The sequence below is a fragment of the Rhinoraja longicauda genome, chromosome 38 (assembly GCF_053455715.1).
Source record: "Rhinoraja longicauda isolate Sanriku21f chromosome 38, sRhiLon1.1, whole genome shotgun sequence".
Lineage (NCBI taxonomy): Eukaryota > Metazoa > Chordata > Chondrichthyes > Rajiformes > Arhynchobatidae > Rhinoraja > Rhinoraja longicauda.
The window spans coordinates 14980406-14999960 of NC_135990.1; the positions used below are offsets into that span (position 1 = coordinate 14980406).

At 45.6% G+C, this 19555-nt stretch overlaps 1 protein-coding gene across 1 annotated transcript in view; it reads left to right on the forward strand.

Moving 5' to 3' along the window:
- Nucleotides 1–4188: 4188 nt before the first annotated feature.
- tbc1d2b (TBC1 domain family, member 2B) overlaps nt 4189–19555 on the forward strand; it is a 94594-nt gene continuing 79227 nt past the window's right edge. The window contains exon 1 of the mRNA XM_078429800.1: nt 4189–4667. Within this exon, the coding sequence (XP_078285926.1) occupies nt 4329–4667 (339 nt within the window). The 5' untranslated portion in view covers nt 4189–4328. The remainder of the gene's footprint in view (nt 4668–19555) is intronic.

The following is a 19555-nucleotide window of genomic DNA, read 5'->3' on the forward strand; positions in this document are numbered from 1 at the left end:
ACATCTCCGATGCCCTAGTATGGAACACCTCATCCTGGGCGCAGATGCGGAGTAGACGGAGGAATTGGGAGTAGGGGATAGAGTCTTTACAGGAAGCAGGGTGGAACGTAGTGCAGTTTGGATAGCTGTTTGAGTCGGTGGGTTTGTAAAAGATGTCAGTCAATAGTCTGTCTCCTGTGATGGAGACGGTGAGATCTATAAATGGTAGGGAGATGTCCGAGATGGTCCAAGTGAATTTGAGTGCAGGATGGAAATTAGACGTGAAATTGATGAAGTCAGTGAGTTCTGCATGGGTGCAGGATGCAGTCGTCAATGTAGTGGAGGTAGAGTTCGGGGATAGGGCTGGTGTACGCCTGGAACAGTGATTGTTCGACGTACCCTACCAAGAAGTAGGCATAGCTGGGGCCCATAGCTACGCCGTGGATTTGGAGGAAGTGGGAGTAGTTGAAGGAGTAGTGGTAAGGGTAAGGACCAGCTCTGCTATTCGGAGGAGAGTGGTAGTAGATGGAAATTGGCTGGTTCTGCGGTTGAGGAAGAAACGGAGGAGTTTAAGGGCTTCCTGGTGGGAGATGGAGGTGTAGAGTGACTGGACATCCATGGTAAAGATGAGGAAGTGGACCTCTGCAACTTGATGCTAATGTGTAGGGAAAGTGGGATAACGTAGAACTATTGTGAATGGATTTTTAGAGTTGAGAGATACAACGCGGAAACAAGCCCTTTGGCCCACCGATCCCCGCACACTCACACTATCTGACACACACTAGGGAAAATTTACAATTATACCAAGCCAATTAACCTACAAACCTGTACGTCTTTGGAGTGTGGGGGAAAATGAAGTACCCGGAGAAAACCCACCCGGGTCACAGGGGGGAACGTACAAACTCCGTACAGACAGCACCCGTGGTCAGGAACGAACCCAGGTCTGTGGCGCTGTGAGGCATCAACTCTACCACTGTGCCCCTTAAGAAAGGCACATTCCATTTCTGGAATTCAGTGTAATAAAAATTGGATTTGACTTATTCAATGATCGGAATTATTGGCCCTGGATTTTAATCTATGTTTCAGTCTCAAATGGAATGTAACGTAACTCCATCTGTTTACAGTGAAGGAGGGTCTCGACCCGAAACATCACCCATTCCTTCACTCCAGAGATGCTGCCTGTCCCGCTGAGTTACTCCAGCATTTTCTGTCTACCCTCCATCTGTTTAAATGTTCGGCCAATTTAATGTGGTGAAAATAATCAGAAATTTCGCTGGATGGACGTCAACCATGAAGTTTAAATGAGCTTGCTTGATTTGCCTTTAAAAAGCATGATGTTACAGTACTGGGCAGGTGGAGGGGGATAAATAAAGGGTGTTAGATAAAGAAAGAGGAATGTTTTTAAAAGCTCCTGCATTCAAATTAAAAATGGATCTAATCTGGTGGGGGTCATTCCTAAATTGCTGGGAAAGGTTTGGGTTGAGGGAAAGGCAAAATTATTCTGAAGAAGGGTCCCGACCCAAAACGTCATCCATCAACATTCTCCTGAGATGCTGTCTGGCCCGCTGAGTTACTCCAGCACTTTGTGTCTTTTAGAAGCATAGAAACAGGTGCAGGAGGAGGCCATTCGGCCCTTCGAGCCAGCACCGCCATTCATTCTGATCATCTACAATCAGTAACCTGTGCCTGCCTTCTCCCCATATCCCTTGATTCCGTTGATTCCGTTAGCCCCTCGAGCTCTATCTAACTCTCTTTTAAATTTATCCAGTGAATTGGCCTCCACAGCCCTCTGTGGCAGAGAATTCCACAAATTCACAACTCTCTGGGTGAGTTGTTCTGTAAACCAGCATCTGCAATTCCTTGTGTCTCCAAAAGGGCGGCACGGTGGCGCAGCGGTAGAGTTGCTGCCTTACAGCGAATGCAGCGCCGGAGACTCAGGTTCGATCCTGACTACGGGCGCCGTCTGTACGGAGTTTGTACGTTCTCCCCATGACCTGCGTGGGTTTTCTCCGAGATTTTCGGTTTCCTCCCACTCCAAAGACGTACAGGTTTGTAGGTTAATTGGCAGGGCGGGGATCGCTGGGCGGCGCGGACCCGGTGGGCCGAAGGGCCTGTTTCTGCGCTGTATCTCTAAATCTAAAATAAAATCTTAAAAAATTACACTTTATGATTTCAAATTTCCAGCATTATTGTTTGCATTTTCTTGGATATGTTTACATGTCATCAATACTTTGTGTTTTGCTGAAGAGTCGATAGAAGGCGTCCCAGTGTGAAACATCGCCTGTCTATTCCTTCCACAAATGCTGCCTGCCCCGCTGAGTTCCTCCAGCACTTGTGTGGGAAGAAACAGCAGATGCTGGTATAAACTGAAGATAGACACAAAAAGCTGGAGTAACTCAGCGGGTCAAACAACATCTCTGGAGAAAAGAAATAGATGACGTTTCGGGTCGAGACCCTTCAGTCTGAAGAGGGGTGTCGACCCGAAACATTACCTATTCCTTTTCTCCAGAGATGTCGACTGACCCACTGAGTCCTCCAGCACTTTGTGTTATTCTATGGACATGATATATCTTTAATTACTATTGCAACAGAGTACAAGATTGCTCAATTCCAGACTCTCAGGGACAATGAACTGTTGACCTTAGTGGGACATCACTCACTTTGCACTGGACCTTCATCAAAGGCAAACGACCTGAAACGTTTGAAGGGTTCAGATCCGAAACGTCACCTATTCCTTTTCTACATAGCCTGACCCGCTGAGTTACTCCAGCAATTTGTCGCAAGCGCTGCCAAACTGCCACTCTGTCTGCGGCCTGAAACACTAATCGTTTCTCTCTCCACAGGTGCTAACTAGCCTGCTGAATATATTGATAGGAAAGAATTGCAGATGCTGGTTTACACCGAAGATAGACACAAAATGCTGGAGTAACTAAGCGGGACAGGCAGCATCTCTGGAGAGAAGGAATGCAGTCCGAAGAAGGATCTCAACCAGAAACATCACCCATTCCTTCTGTCCCGAGATGCTGCCTTTCCCGCTGAGTCACTCCAGCATGTTGTGTCTATCTTTGGTGAATATCTTGTTTTTGATCCTACAAATTAAAAGCTCCTGTTTCATTTGGCTTTGTTTCCCATTGCTTTTATATGAATTGGCATATAGACAATAGGTGCAGGAGTAGGCCATTCGGCCCTTCGAGCCAGCACCACCATTCAATGTGATCATGGCTGATCATTCTCAATCAGTACCCCGTTCCTGCCTTCTCCCCATACCCCCTGACTCCGCTATCCTTAAGAGCTCTATCTAGCTCTCTCTTGAATGCATTCAGAGAATTGGCCTCCACAGCAATATGAAACCCCAGCATCTGCGGTTTCTTCCAACACATTGTTACACTCCAAGTGAACTTGTATCATGACTGGAGACAAAAAGCTGGAGTAACTCAGTGGGTCAGACATTTCTCCTTTTCCCCAGAGATGCTGTTGTAGGGGCACAGGGATTGGTCCAGACCATCGAACCCTCTGATTGGTAGAAGAGGTGAGGTGGTGCGCAGGTAAAGGAACCGGGCAGTCTGGTTTAGAACTCCGAGAGAGACAGTAAGATTTAGGGTTGTCTGTCGTTTAAGTGCGTTGGTTTTGTCACGGTTGTTAGTCTTACAATAAACGTCTACCTCAATGCACATCGCCTACGACTCGCCATACTGTAACCTATTCATTTTCTCCAGAGATGCTGCCTGACCCGCTGAGTTATTCCAGCTTTTTGTGTCTATCTTCTATATCTAAAGCGCTATATATAAATTAAATAAAATGCATTATTATCTTCGCTTTAAACCAGCATCTGAAGAAGGGTGACCCATTCCTTCTCTCCAGAGATGCCGTCTATCCCGCTGAGTTACTCCAGCTTTTTGTGTCTTTGTACAGTTCCTTCCTGCACTTCTGTTACACTCCCAGTGAATTTGTATCATGAGCCATTCACTGGGGGACCATTGCCACCCTCGCTGACTGCGCATGTGCACCAGGCCTGGTGGTTACTGGGAATTGTAGTGCTGTTTGGGTAAACAAACGGGTTGGGAGGGGGCGTTGTGCGCAGGCGTGGTCCGTGGACGGGGGGATTCTGCATGGTGTTGGCAGCGTCAGCGGGTGGACTGCAGCTCCCTGCGCTCCCTGCGCCCCCTGCAGGCTGGCGGGGGGATTCTGGGAGTTGTAGTCCGCACGTATGGCGTTGGCAGCGTGGACTACAGCTCCCGGCGCCCCCTACAGGCGGCCGGCAGGCGGCGGGCGGGCTGGCAGTTGGTCGGTTAGTCAGTCGGAGCTCGGCGGCTCCATAGCCGGAGTTTGAACCGCTGCCCGCCCGGATCATGAGGGAAGGAGAGGCGCCCGCAGTGACGGCGGAGCCGGGGGACGTGCCCGCAGTGACGGCGGAGCCGGGGGACGCGCCCCCCGCCCCGGTCCTGGAGCGCTCGCCCAGACTGTGCGGCTACCTGAACAAACTGTCCGGCAAGGGCCCGCTCAAGGGCTTCAAGAGCCGCTGGTTCGTCTACGACCCCCGCCACTGTCACCTGTACTACTTCAAGGGGCCGAGCGACGCGCTGCCGCTCGGCTACATCGACATCGCCGACGCCAGCTTCACCTACGACCTGGAAGCCGAGGAGGGGCAGCTGGAGATCCGCTCGGCGGGGAGGGACTACACCCTCAAGGTGAGGGGTTGGGGGGAGAGTGTCGGTGGGGGGTGAGGAGGATGGATGGGGGATGGGGGGGCGACCACACCCTCAAGGTGAGGGGGGAGTGTCGGTGGGGGTGAGGAGGATGGATGGGGGATGGGGGGGCGACCATACCCTCAAGGTGAGGGGTTGGGGGGAAGAGTGTCGGTGGGGGGTGAGGAGGATGGGTGGGGGCACTACACGCACAAGGTGAGGGAGTGGGGGGAGAGTGTCGGTGGGGGGTGAGGAGGATGGATGGGGGGGCACTACACGCTCAAGGTGAGGGAGTGGGGGGTGAGGAGGATGGATGGGGGGTGTGGGATGGGGGGGCGACCACACCCTCAAGGTGAGGGGGGAGTGTCGGTGGGGGTGAGGAGGATGGATGGGGGGTGGGGGCACTACACGCTCAAGGTGAGGGGGTGGGGGGAGAGGAGGAGAGGTGGGGGGGGAGCCACACTACACCCTCAAGGAGGGGGGTGGGGGGAGAGTGATGGTGGGGAAGAGGAGGGGAGGTGGATGGATGGGGGGGGGGGCTACACCCACAAGGTGAGGGGTGAGAAGAGAGTGTTGGTGGGAAAGAGGAGGGGATGGGGAAGGGGAGAGGTGGAGAGTGGATGGGGAGAGGAGGAGAATGGATGGGGAAGGACTACACTCGAGGTGAGGGGGTGGGGGAGGAGAGTGTCAGTGGGGGAGAGGAGGGGAGGTGGGTGGGGAAGGGGAGAGGAGGTGGGTGGGGAAGGGAGAGGAGGGGGGGGGACTACACCCTCAAGATAAGGGGGTGGGGGGAGAGGAGGAGAGTGGACGGGGAAGGGGAGAGGAGGAGGGACCACACCCTCAAGGTAAGGGGGGCAGGACAGGTGGGTGGACGGGGGTGAAGCGGATGGGGGTGGGCAGGAGGATGGAGAGGAGTCACACTCGGTGGAGTAAAACAGGAGCTTGATCTGGGGGGATACAGGGAAAGGTTGCTCTTGGTGGGGGTATATTGGGAGGATGGGGAGGTGGGACATGGAGGGAGACTGAAGTGAGTGGGGATTGGGGGGGGAGGGGAGGGGAGACTGGAGGGAGTGCTGTCGAATGGGAAGGGGAGTTGGGGTGGGAATGCTCTCACGGAAGGGGAGTTGGGGTGGGGAGTGCTCGGACAGGATGGGTGGGGGGTATACTCTCCTGGGAGGTGAGACAGGGTGGGGGGTGTTCTTGTGCAGAGATGGCTTGGAGGTGAGTTGTGAGTTGCAAATGGTCAGGAGTGATGATGGGGGGTGGTGTTGAGAGATGAGTCTAGAAGAAAAGTCATGTTCAGGAAACTGGTTAAGTGAAATTGCTCTGGATGGGAGTATTAATGGGGAATGAAAGTTGACATTTCAGATCAGCATTGATTTCTGGCATCTAGTTTTTTTGAATAGCAGTTGGGAAACTGAATGTTTGGTAATTAGGTTTGACTTGGGTTTCTGGTCAATGAGAGGAGAATTTAAAGAATTGCAAGAATCTGGTGCTCAGTCTAATTCAATCTTCCATGGTCACCTAGCTAGGCAGTTGTTTGCTATTTGTTCTAAATCCACTGCATACAAAGAGAATTGACCTCTTGTTGAGGAACCTACTTTTTTCATTTTGGTAAAAATACTGTAAATCAGTTGTCTGAAGAAGGGTCTCGACCCAAAACGTCACCCATTCCTTCTGTCCAGAGATGCTGCCTTTCCTGCTGAGTTACTCCAGCTTTTTGTGTTCATCTTCGGGCCACTTCCTTCTATTTGTTTCTGCTCAGTGGCTGGGTGCACTGTGCCCAACTACAGTGTCAAGGGCAGTGTCCCAGCATTGTTAAACAATCAGTTATTAATATTCTGAGTATTATGATTACAGCAAGCGCCCTAGTTGTGGGAGTTTCCCGATCAGTGAGACGGCATTTTGATGAGGGGTTACTTTGTCAACTTATGTTAAGTGGAGAGAAGTCCAGATATGATAATTGCCAGATTTTTCAAGACAATAAATTTCTCTATGTAAGTGGCTCTGCTGTTATCTTAATATACACACCTTGCATTATCTTTTGTAAGTAAATGTGGGGAAACACATGAAGTGTATTGTGTGCCACAGTGAGTGTTACTCAGATGTTAGGCATGTTAAAATTCATTTTCAATCGTGAAACAACATAACTGCTTGTAACAACAATGTTTGAAGAATCACCTCTGAAGGAAAGTAAATATCAAAAATAGTTTTGATGAATTGCATTAAAAAGACCAATATTACACATCTTTGGTTAGTAGTTTATATGTAGCACAATTCCATCCAAGAGGTTTGTCATTACATTATGCTGCACATTTACTATTTTTGTTGCAGATTTATCTGTAAGTTATTGGCTACCAGATAGCCAAGGTAATTAATGTGTCTGCAATGACAGATTGATTACCCAAACATTAATTTTAACTCTTGATTCCTGTGGAACAAGAAGGTTTAGTTTAGAGATACAATGCGGAAACAGGCACATCGGCCCACCGAGTCCTCACTGACCAGCGATCCCCACACACTAGGGACAATTTACACTTATACCAAGCCAATTAACCGACAAATCTGTACGTCTTTGGAGTGTGGGAATAAACCAAAGATCTCGGAGAAAACCCGTGCAGCTCACGGGGAGAATGTACAAACTCTGTACAGACTGCACCCGTAGTCAGGATGGAGCCTGGGTCTCTGGCGTTGTAAGGCAGCAACTCTACTGCTATGCCCATATTCAAGATAACTTGAATAATTATTAGTCTAGGGATAAATAACTGAAAGAAAAATACTTCACATTTGTCAAATTAGCTGCAGAAAGATTTAGAATTTGTGATCATGATCACAATTCCTTGACGTCTCGACTGTTGCAATTTCCCATCTCTTTAACTTTCCTCACCCAGAATTCAGCTTTCCACTTTTTCTAGGGGGATTGACGGTCATGTATTAAAAAGATTGTGAGAAAGCAAACTGAAATGATCTTCGTTGGGAAGACTTGAACCCTGAATTTATTTTCTTTCATGGGTGCTTCCCATCATGCTCAACATTTTATACATTTTTTTTAATTCCATCTTTTCTAGGAATTAGAATTAGAATGCCTTTATTGTCATTGTACGGACAGATTGAATAGTTCACCCCACAGCACCCGAGTGTCTTTTATATGTTACACGTTCTTTAATCTCTGAAATGTTAGTTTCAGTGTTTGATTTCAGTTTGTTGATTTGTGAGTTTATGTACATTAGTGCGATTTATGATTCTTGCTAACACTGGGAACCTATTGTCATTGTTTCACTGATCACTGTAGTTGAGGATGTGTTGGCATCTTGTAAAGTAAACTAGTGGCAATGTTGCACAACAGTTCAAACTCGTGAATGTGCCAAATGCCACTCCAGAATCAACACAGTATCTAGGAGGATCCTGGGACCTTTTTATTAAAAATTGAGGGTCAGTGACAAATCAGGAAATTATTTTCTGTCTCTAATTGACCATGAGAAGGTGGAGCTTGTCTTTAAGCAGTTGTGATGAAGGGACTGTCAGTGTTGATATGTTGGGGAATCATAGAGTGATACAACATGGAAACAGGCCCTTTGGCCCAACTTGCCCACACCAGCCAACATGTCCCAGCTGCACTAGTCCCACCTGACTGTGTTTGGCTCAAATCCCTCCAAATCTGTCCTATCACTATCACTCTAACTGTTTGGTAAATGTTGGGATTGTCCCTGCCTCAACTACCTCCTCTGGCAGTTTCTTTCATACCCCCACCACCCTTTGTGCGAAAAAGTTACCCCTCAGATTCCTATTAAATCTTTTCCCCTTCACGATAAACCTATGTCCTCTTGTCCTCAATTTACCTACTCTGGGCAAGAATTGCCCAGTTGCTATCCATTAATGACAGAGAAAATGCATTATATTTAAGTCGAAACAGTGTATGACTTGGTGGGACTTCTGGGTGATTGCATTTCCATGCTTCAACTAGAGGTTGTCGATTTGCCTGATAGTGTCAGAGGATCTGGTGTGTTGCTAAGGTCACGACAGAACAGCAGCATATTCATGTTGTATGTTTGTGTGTGGTTGTCTAGCAAGGGCTTGAGTGACTACCTTTCCAAAGAGCACTTCATTCTCTGCAAACACCTTGGAATGTGTACATTTTCTTTCTCTTTCTACCAAATCTACAAAATCATGAGATGACTAGATCGGGCGGACACACAGTATTTTACCCATGAGTAGGGGAAGTCAAGAACCAGAGGACATAGGTTTACGGTGAGGGAGGAAAGATTTAATAGGAACCTGAGGGGTAACTTTTTCACACAAAGGGTGGTGGGACTCTGGACCGAGCTGCCGGAGGAGGTAGTTGAGGTAGGTACTATCGCAACGTTTAAGAAACATTTAGGATAGGACAGGTTTAGAGGGATATGAGCCAAGCGCAGAAAGGTGGGACTAGAGTAGATGGGACATGTTGGCTGGTGTCGGCAAGTTGGGTATAGGACCTGTTTCCACGCTGTAAGACTCTATGACTCTCTGTATGACTCTCTATCTTTTGGTTGGCTGTAAGTTGTCACAGAATCTCTATTGTCATGGAACGCATAGATGCGACACGAGATGCAGCACAAAATCAGGCTCTTCGAACCACCTTGTCTATGCCGACCAAGTTGGGCTAGTGCCAACATCTGCATTTGGTCCACGTCCTGTAAGCCGTTCCTCTATATATATATATCTTTCCAAACATCTTTTAAAAGTCATAAAAGTATCCACTACTTTAGCTTTCTCTGACACCTCAGTCCAGAAACCGAGCACTCTCTGAGTGAAGCAGCTGCACCTCTTAAATCTCTCTCCTCTCACCTTAAGTCTGTGCCCACTAGCTTTAGATTCCTCGACCCTGGGAAAAAGAATGAGTGTTCACTTTATCCATGCCCTTCATGATCTTGTACTCCTCAATAAGATCATCCCTCAAACTCTTGCACTCAAGTCCAAAGCTATCCAACAACCTCTCCCTATAATTGAAGCCCACAAACCAAGGTCTCTCTGCACCCTTTCTAACTGGCCAACATCCTATCTACAGCTGGCTGACCCAAAACTGCACACAGTATTCCGTGTGGTCTCACCAACAACTTGTATAGTTATATCATGATGTACCAACTTTTGTACTCAATACATTTTCCAACGAAGGAAATTGGGCAAAACGTTGACTTCACCACGCTATCCACCTGACTTGTGAAAGAAGGAACTGCAGATGCTAGTTTAAACCGAAGATAGACAAAAAGCTGGAGTAACTCAGCGGGACAGGCAACATCTTTAGAGAGAAGGAATGGGTGATGTTTCGGGTCAAGACCCTTCTTCAGACTGGTTAGGGATAAGGGAAATGCCTTCCTTTAACGTTTCCCTTATCCCTAACCAGTCTGAAGAAGGGTCTCGACCCAAAACGTCACCCATTCCTTCTCTCCAGAAATGCTGCCTGTTCTGCTGAGTTACTCCAGCTTTTTGTGTGTATCCACCTGACTTGCTACCTTTAGGGAATCAAAGATGTGATGTACAGTATAACCGTTGCATTAAGGGGATAATATGTGAGGTAAATCACTTGAGTTATTGCCATATTTCGCAAATTAATGCTAAAGTTTCACTGTTTTTGAGTGGATGTTCGACAAAACCATGTCCAGTTAGTGTAGACAACCATGAGTTGGCAGCAGTAGTTCTAGCATTTTTGCTTATGGTGTGCTAGGCAAAAGGACTGTTACTGGCAGATTGTCATGTTGTAGGAAGCTATTCAGCCTGTCAAGTGTGTTGCAAACTAGGTGAGCAATTGAGCAAATCACACTCGCCCACAGCTTTTATCCACGAGTAGTTGTTCTACTCAATAACCAAAGTCTGTCGTCTCTTTTTTTGCTCTGGTTTATTTTCACCCACATGTTTAGACCATAATGTTGTATCCTTATTGTTTTAATGAGGTTATGCTTTATTCTTAATTGTTAACTGTATGTTTGTGTCGTCATTTGTGAGCGGAGCACCAAGGCACATTCCTTGTATATGCACATACTTGGCCAATAAACTTATTCATTCATTCATTCCTTTGTTCTTATCCAGATCTCCTGACAATACTACACTTGAATCTGCCCCCACCACTGCACTAACATCACATTCCAGACCCTCACAGCTGCCATTACTTAAATTGAAAAAATTACATTGTTATTTTCATTTCTTTGCCAGTCACTTTCATTCTATGTCTCCCTCTGTCAATGGGATCAGTTTCTGTTTATCTGCTCTGCCTGTGTCCTTAATGGGTTTAAAAATCTCTCTGATCTCCTCACAATCTCTTGTCGTTATAAGGTGAACAACCCCAGGATCTCCAGTCTGTCCACGTAATAGGTTCCCTCATTCATGCATTCATTTTGGTAAATCTGCCATTTCTAAAGGAGATAGATAGCAAAAGCCGATTGTTTAAAGATATAATGGGACATGGTTCAGCTAGAAACTTCCAAGCATGGCAGATGGAATTTAATCCGGACAACAGAGGTTGTGGACTTTGAGAAGTCAAATTCTGTGTGGACTAGGAGAGTAAATAGTAGGGACCTTAGTATTAATGTAGAGAGGGCTTTGGCATGTAAATCCATAGCTCCCTCAAAGTGGTGACACAGCTGGATAGTGTGCTTGCCTTGATCGGTTTTGGTCACTGCACTACAGGAAGGTGGTACAAGCAGCAGTTGGCTTGGTATATTCTCAATGGAACGGGGTGGACTGTACAAAATTATGAAGCCCATTAATAGGATAGATTGATTTTTTTTCCTAGTCTAAAACTGGAGGGCATAGCTTTAAGGTGAGAGGGAAGAAATTTAAGAGATTTGAGGAGTAAATTTTTCACACAGAAGATGGTGAATATTTTGGACAGTAGCTATTGCACTGTTTAAGGCATTGGAACAGGTGTTGGAAAGGAATAAAGCATTTTAGCCATGAGGGCATTGAGAGGCATCGGTTTGGGGTTAGATTTATAAGGGCCTTTTTTCTGTTTTGCATGTTTCTATAATTTTTGTTTGGATACAATGCCTCATTTGTGAATGAGCAGGTGTTTTGGAGATTCTTCATGCATATGGAGTTCAAGATCCTTTCTGCAATTTCCCTTGAAATCTTAAGTGGAATATGCACACATACCTCCACAATCTCCGTTCTTGCGGAATTGCCCCTCCAGGTTAACACTCATCTTACCACAACGTGACACTTCAGGTTTCTCAACATTAAATTTCACCTGCCACCGACCCACCCATTCCATCAGTTTTTTTTTGATCCGCCTTGAAGCCTGTTACGATCTTTCTCGCAGTTCTATGTACCTCCAAGTTTTGTCATTTACAGAATTGGAAAATGTGCCCCATTTTTTCACGCCATTAATGTAGATTAAGATAAACAGTGAACGTTGTACATGCTCTTGGGGATGCCAGCGAAGTACTCTTCTAGTGTAGAACCCACCACCCTTAGTGCACAACAAATCCAAAGCCTTTATACACCTTATCCAGCCCATCGTTTATCTGTGCTATCTTTCTAATTGTGTGCGGGACTGTGAGTGTGCGTGCGCGGGGCTTAACAAGGGTTAAGAAGCAAGGGTCTGACTGCAGCCGCTCATCCCTGTACTACCTCTGACATTGGTAACAGTATGGATGACAATGTTGGGCTGTTCATCCTTCCCCCGCCAGCATTTTCTGGAGCCATTGATTGATAAACTTGGCAACAGGGAGGCAAGGCAACATTCTGCAATTGCAGCAATGCCTGCGTGCTCCTCTAACTATAGCACCCCCTACAACTATTACTCGTTGACTCTTCTTTCTCCATGCACACGTCAGCCACCAATGGTGCCAAGGGCTTGGGTCTGACTGGAAATTGGATGACATTTAAAAAATAAAAATGTAACGAGGATTTTCACTTCTAAACCTGCTTATTAACAAGGTTAAGCTGTTCAGGAATTCTGCTTAACAAGATGAACAATGTCAAAGACTAGGGGGCATAACTTTAAGGTGAGAGGGGGAGAGTTTAAAAGAAATGAGCGGTGCAAGTCTCTTTTATACCGAGGTGGTGGGTGCCAGGGGCAGTGGTGGAAGCAGATGTAGTGGCATTGGGATAGGTCATGGATATAAGGGCGGCACGGTAGCGCAGCGGTAGAGTTGCTGCTTTACAGCGAATGCAGCGCCGGAGACACAGGTTCGATCCTGACTACGGGTGCTGCACTGTAAGGAGTTTGTACGTTCTCCCCGTGACCTGCGTGGGTTTTCTCCGAGATCTTCGGTTTCCTCCCACACTCCAAAGACGTACAGGTATGTAGGTTAATTGGCTGGGTAAATGTAAAAATTGTCCCTAGTGGGTGTAGGATAGTGTTAATGTACGGGGATCACTGGGCGGCACGGACTTGGAGGGCCGAAAAGGCCTGTTTCCGGCTGTAGATATATGATATGATATGATATGCAAAAAATGAAAGGATATGGATCACTAGCATGCACACGAGATTAAGTTTAATTTAGCATGTTTGGCACAGACATTGTGAGCCAAAGGACCTGTCATGTGTTATATGGTTCAGACAAATCGAAAATTAAAAATAAGCCTAAAACATTGGAGGAATGAGGATGTTACGGTTTATATGAAATCCTTCCCATATGGGATTAAAAATAAAGTGTATCCCGTTTACCATTGGATTTGTTCTCGTTGCATTTTGTGGCATTTTTCACAAGGTTATACCAGGGTGCAACTGGTTTGTTTTGGAGTGCGGTCTCTAAACCTTTTCATCTTATTTTTAAGGAAGTCTTAGCTACAGTTTTCACCAATTTCAGTTCCCTAAATGTCCTGTTTATGGCTGTTTGTCATCCAGAAGGCTTGCCATGTCTGCCACTGAACAAGTGGGTTGTTAGTCGAAATGCTGCAGATTATTGTGATTGCTGTGCTAGTAATTATTGTTTTCTTTTTGTTTGGCTTTGTTACTATCATACAACGAGAATGTGTTGCAGCATGCACCAAATTGGGCAACAAGTTAGGTAAATTGCCCAATAGATTTTTTTGTTTGCTAAGAATGAAGAGTCTTAAAGCAAAGTCAAACCCAGTAAAGTGTGGGTTTTGCTGGAGTTTATTCACCTGGAACAACCTGTTTTTTGACCAGAGTTGTAGCGATAACTGTTTTTTGACCAGAGTTAATACAATGTCCTTGTTGATGCACAGGGGGTGGGATGGACAACTCTACTCACCCGATCTGACTGATGTCTCTTCCGATCTATGTCAATATGGCTGGTTCTTCACTACCTACTGAAATTCCCGTGTGGAATATTTTTCAGAGAAGCAGAAGAATGGGGTTGAGAGGGAAAATAGATCAGCCATGATCGAATGGCATAGCAGACTCAATGAGCCGAATGACCTAGTTCTACTTCTATGTTTTAGATTTTAGATTTTTTTTTAGATTTAGAGATACAGCGCGGAAACAAGCCCTTCGGCACACCGAGCCCGCACCGCCCAGCGATCCCCACACATTAACACTATCCTACACACACTAGGGACAATTTTCACATTTACCCAGTCAATTAACCTACATACCTGTACGTCTTTGGAGTGTGGGAGGAAACCGAAGATCTCGGAGAAAACCCATGCAGGTCACCGGGAGAACGTACAAACTGCATACAGACGGCGCCCGTAGTCAGGATCGAACCTGAGTCTCCGGCGCTGCATTCGCTGTAAGGCAGCAACTCTATCGCTGCGCCACCGTGCCGCCCGTATGCTTAGAAATGAGCAGTTGGTTTATATATAAATGTTAACAGCATTTTCAGCTAGTTTTTAGTTTTCTAGAAGTTCATTTAATGTCAGTGTTTCAATTATTGCAACTGTGTTCTGTGTAGCAGCTGAATATTAAATAAAAACCTGAGACACAAAACTGCAGTAACTGGAATCTTGAGCAAAGCACAATGTGCTGGAGGAACTCAGTGGGCCAGAGATGCTGATCTAATGCCTTCCTCCAACATTTAGTGTTTTGCTTGAGATAACAACTGGATTTCATCTTTCTTTCCAGCATCTTTTCGGTCCATGTGGGAGGCTGCTTGTGGTTAAGTCTCTCCAAAGTGCATTAACTTGGGAAGTTATATTTAAACTTCCTCTTTTCTTTGGCAGGAGGTTTATTGCTGGCCTCTGAGTGAATCTGTCTGACCCAAACTTCAAAGAACATTGCGGCGTTAACCTACCATTTCTGGGCTTATGTGCTTTGTCTCGGGACTATGCACCCACTGTGTTCTTTGCTTGGAATCGTAGATTCATACAGCATGGAAACAGGCCCTTTGGCCCAACCTGCCCATGCCAAGCAACATGTCCCATCTACACTAGTCCCACCTGCCTGCGTTTGGCCCATATCGCTCTAAACCTATCCTATCCATGTACCTGTGTAAATGCTTCTTAAAAGTTGCGATAGTACCTGTCTCAACTAACTTCTCCGGCAGCTCATTCCATACACCCACCACCCTTTGTGTAATAAAAAATGTTACCCCCATGTTCCTATTAATTCTTGTCCCTCTCATTTTAAACCGGTACCCTCGGGTTCTTGATTCCCCTACTCTGGGCAAAAGAGTGTGCATTTACCCAATCTATTCCCCTCATGATTTTGTACACTTCTGTCAGATACCCCCTCATCCTCCTGCTCTCCAAGGAATAAAGTTCTAGGCTGTTCAACTTCTTCCTCTAGCTCAGGCCCTTGAGTCCTGGCATCATCCTTGTAAATCCTCTCTGCGCCCTTTGCAGCTTAACAACATCTTTCATATAACATGGTGACCAAAACTGAACACAATACTCTAAATGTGGCCTCGCCATCTTCTTATAACTGCAACATGACCTCCCAACTTCTGCACTCAATACTCTGACTGATGAAAATAATAAACTCTTGTAGAACCCTGTCTCTGCTTTTGTAGCATCTCTGCTTTAATAAATATCAATGTTCCTTTTCTGATTGTTCATTTTCGACAATAGTTCCATCAAACAAAAAACCTACTGAACTGGACACTCCCTTTTCTAAAGCATTTAATGGCATGGCCATAATTAAAATGATCAGCTGCTGTTTTGATCGTGACCTGGTTTTGTCTACTTGACACCATTTCATCCTGTATTGAGCAGGAATCTTAGTTCAGCAGTGGCTCAGTGACTAGCACTCTGAGCAAGGATGTGGTTGAAGTTCCAGTGTATAGACTTCAATGACATTGTTATTGTCACCATCCACAAGAAACGAGGCCAACATAATTGTGGTAAATACTGAGGCCCACCACAGGACCAGTTATTATCAAGGTTCTTCTCAACCACCTCCTCCCACTGGTGGAAGGGATGCTTCCTGCACTCCAGTGTGGATTCTCTTCCTCTTCAGCCATTCATCCACAATGGATATGGTTTTCACTGCACATCAACTCCAAGAGAGATGCAGGAAGGAGCACCAACCTATGTAAAAGGTGGCACGGTAGAGTTGCTGCTTTACAACGCCCAGGACCTGGGTTTGATCCTGACTACGGGTACGGAGTGTGTATGTTCTCCCCGTGACCTGCGTGGGTTTTCTCAGATCCTCGGTTTCCTCCCAGAAACCAAAGAAATACAGGTATGCAGGTAAATTGGCTTGGCATGAATGTAAAATTGTAAATTGTCCCTAGTGTGTGTAGGATAGTGTTAATGTGCAGGGATCACTGGTCAGTGCGGACTCGGTGGGCCGAAGAGCCTGTTTCCGCCCTGTATCTCTAAACTAAGATATTTTTTGACTCCTCAAAACATTGTCTGTCAAGAAGGACTGCTGTATCCTTCTCAAATTAGTCTGGTTGCATGAATTTGGCTCCATCTTGTCTTCCTTGGCCACCTGCCTCTTTTACAGTGCTGTTACCCCATTACCTGGCTCTTTCCCCATCAGTTTTTGGTTTCCATCCTTATCCAGGTCCCCTTGAAAGCCAGCAATCAAATCCACTTTCATTACCTTTTCTGCATAGGCAGGGAACATTCACCATTATAAGTTTGCAAAGTAAAAGAGAAATCTCAATTTAAATTCTTAAGTTTTGACCCCACAGTCAGAAAGTTCTCACTTTCACATTCACTTCCTATGCATGATGGGCAATTTGTCAATTACAACATGAGACCGTGTCCTCAGATTAGTGATTAAAAGTTTGTTTAACCACTTGCATTTATGTGTGCCAGGGCAGAAAAGCATCTTCATAGTCTCTACATTCTTTTCATCTCTGACCCTTATCCAATGATTTGCCAATCTGCTTTGAGTTGGGGATAGGCCCTCGGGACGGGAGCAGTTTTTCGTAGTACTAGCAAGGGGACCTGACGAGTTGTTGACAGGAAGTTGAAAGTTCATAAGTTTTAGGAGCAGAATTAGGCCATTCGGCCTATCAAGTCTACTTCGCCATTCAATCATGGCTGATCTATCTTTCCCTTAATCCCATTCTGCTGCTTTCTCCCCTGACACCCGTACTAATCAAGAACTTAAGATCTGTTGTAAAGTCTAAGAACTGGATTATGCCCCGAATAAAGCTTAAAACAGGTTGTCCAAAGATAGGTGAAACTCTTGAGGCCAAAATCAAAATGATCAAACTGAGAGCTTTCTGAAAAGTTCTGTTCTCGTTCACATGAAATGTTCTTATTTTCTCCATTACAGTATTATATTTTGTTTGGTGACATTAATATTGATTGAAATATACTGCTTGGAAGCAGGCCCGATGTCCACCATGTCCACGCCGACCATGAATCACCCGTTCACACCAATTCCGTTGTTCCACTTTCACATTCACTTCCAATGCATGATGGACACTTTACAGCGGCCAATTAACCTACCAACCAGTACGCCTTTGGAGTGTGGGAGACAACCCACGTGGTCACGGGGAGAACTTACAAACTCCACCCAGGCAGCGCCCATGGTCAGAACCTGGGTCTCTAGCGCTGTGGGGCAGCAGCTCTACCAGCTGAGATACCCCAGCACATTAAGGATACTGGTTCTCTGTCAGCTTCCTATGCAACTAGTGGGCAACATGGTGGCGCAGCGGTAGAGTTACTGCCTTACAGTGCTTGCATCACCGGACGCCCGAGTTCGATCCCGACTACGGGTGCTGTCTGTATGGAGTTTGTACGTTCTCCCCGTGACCGTGAGGGTTTTCTCCCGAGATCTTCGATTTCCTCCCACACTCCAAAGACATACTGGTTTGTAGGTTAATTGGCTTGGGTTTGTATACTTGGTATAAGTGTAAATTGTCTCTAGTGTGTGTAGGCTTGTGTTAATGTGCGGGGATCGCTGGTCAGTGGAGACTCAGTGGGCCGAAGGGCCTGTTTCCACGGTGTATCTCTAAACTAAAAAAAACTAAACTTCTTGAATCTGGCATTTTACTCCCATGATATTTTTTTGCCTAACCTGAAAACAAGCATCTGGTAGTTTCAGAATTTACTAGATTTCTGTTGAAGAATGAAGGCGGTTTCAATCCTGACTATGGGTGCTGTCTGTATGGAGTTTGGACGTTCTCCCGGTGACCGCATGTGCTTTATCCAGGTGCTCTGGTGTCCTCCCACACGCCAAAGACGTGCAGGTTTGTAGGTTAATTGGCTTCTGTAAATTATCCCCCGTGTGCAGGATAGAACTAATGTACGGTGTGATCGCTGGTTGGTGCAAACTCGGTGGGTCGAAAGACTTGTTTCCATGTTGTAAGTCTAATGTCTATCACTCAGTAAATGCCTACTTGTTATCTTCCCTTTGAAACAAACATGTCTGGTTTTGTTATCTTTAACGACTGTTCTAAGAAATTAAGCAGTAACAAAACATTTGAAGGCAAGTATTGGGGCAGATACCAGCAATGAGCAATGGATTCAGTTCAACCGCAAATATCAATAAGCGTATGCGTTGGTCAGATAGGGCCATGATAACCCAACATCCTGTGTTCATACATTTGGTATAGAGTCATTGGTAGCAAAACCAAGACTGAAAGAAGTTTAAATGTTTTTGTTTGCTGGGGGGCATTTTCTCTTCAAACAGATTGTTTACTTACAAATGAATTTTTAAGAACTTTGCTGGTTTATGGAAATTGAGCTTAGCTATTTCAGGAACTTTTTATTTTTTATACTCATTAAGATTAGCATCAATACTGTCAACTTTATATTACTGCACTTATAATCAGTTTAGCCGGTCGGGTCCCTTCTTTAGACTGTATTTATATAAATATTGCAGATGTTGTATGTTTGACCAACTGTGAGATGGATATTTTCTGTAATGTTTGTACCAGCCAAGTATTTTGATTAAATGAAAAACAAGCTACAGATGTGGTAAATCTGAAATTAAAAATAAACTACTAGAATTATTCTTGACATGTAGGATCTGTGGAGAGAAAAACAACTACTAAGTTTTGGTTGATTTTTATTAACACCATGATTGTTGAAGTTGGAAGGGTTTTGAGGGGTTTTCAGCACCTCTGTGGAAGGATGACTAGCCTTGCAAGAATCCCCTATGTTTCAACCCAACCCATAATCAGATAAGCACCTTTCGGTCCCATTCTTCCATGCTGACCTAGATGTCCATCTACACCACTGCATTTGTCCCATATCCCGTAGTCTTCCCTATTGCCCTACTCTCAATTTCTCTTCACCGCATCTGTTCTCAATATGAGCCTTTCCGTTCCAGAGCATCCAAGATGTGCACTTTCTTTAGTAAATGTGGTTTTCTCCCTGCTGTAATAGATGAATCCCATGTCTCCTACGTGTCCCACAGTTTTGTTCATAGTCACATTCCCCCCCAATGGAACAAAGATGTGGACCCCCTCGTCCTCACCTTTTACCCCACTATCCTCCGCATCCAACACATCATACTCTGACATTTCCATCACTGTAACGCTACTCCATCATCTTCCTAGATCCACCCCTTTCCAACTTGCGCAGAGACCACTCCCTCAGCA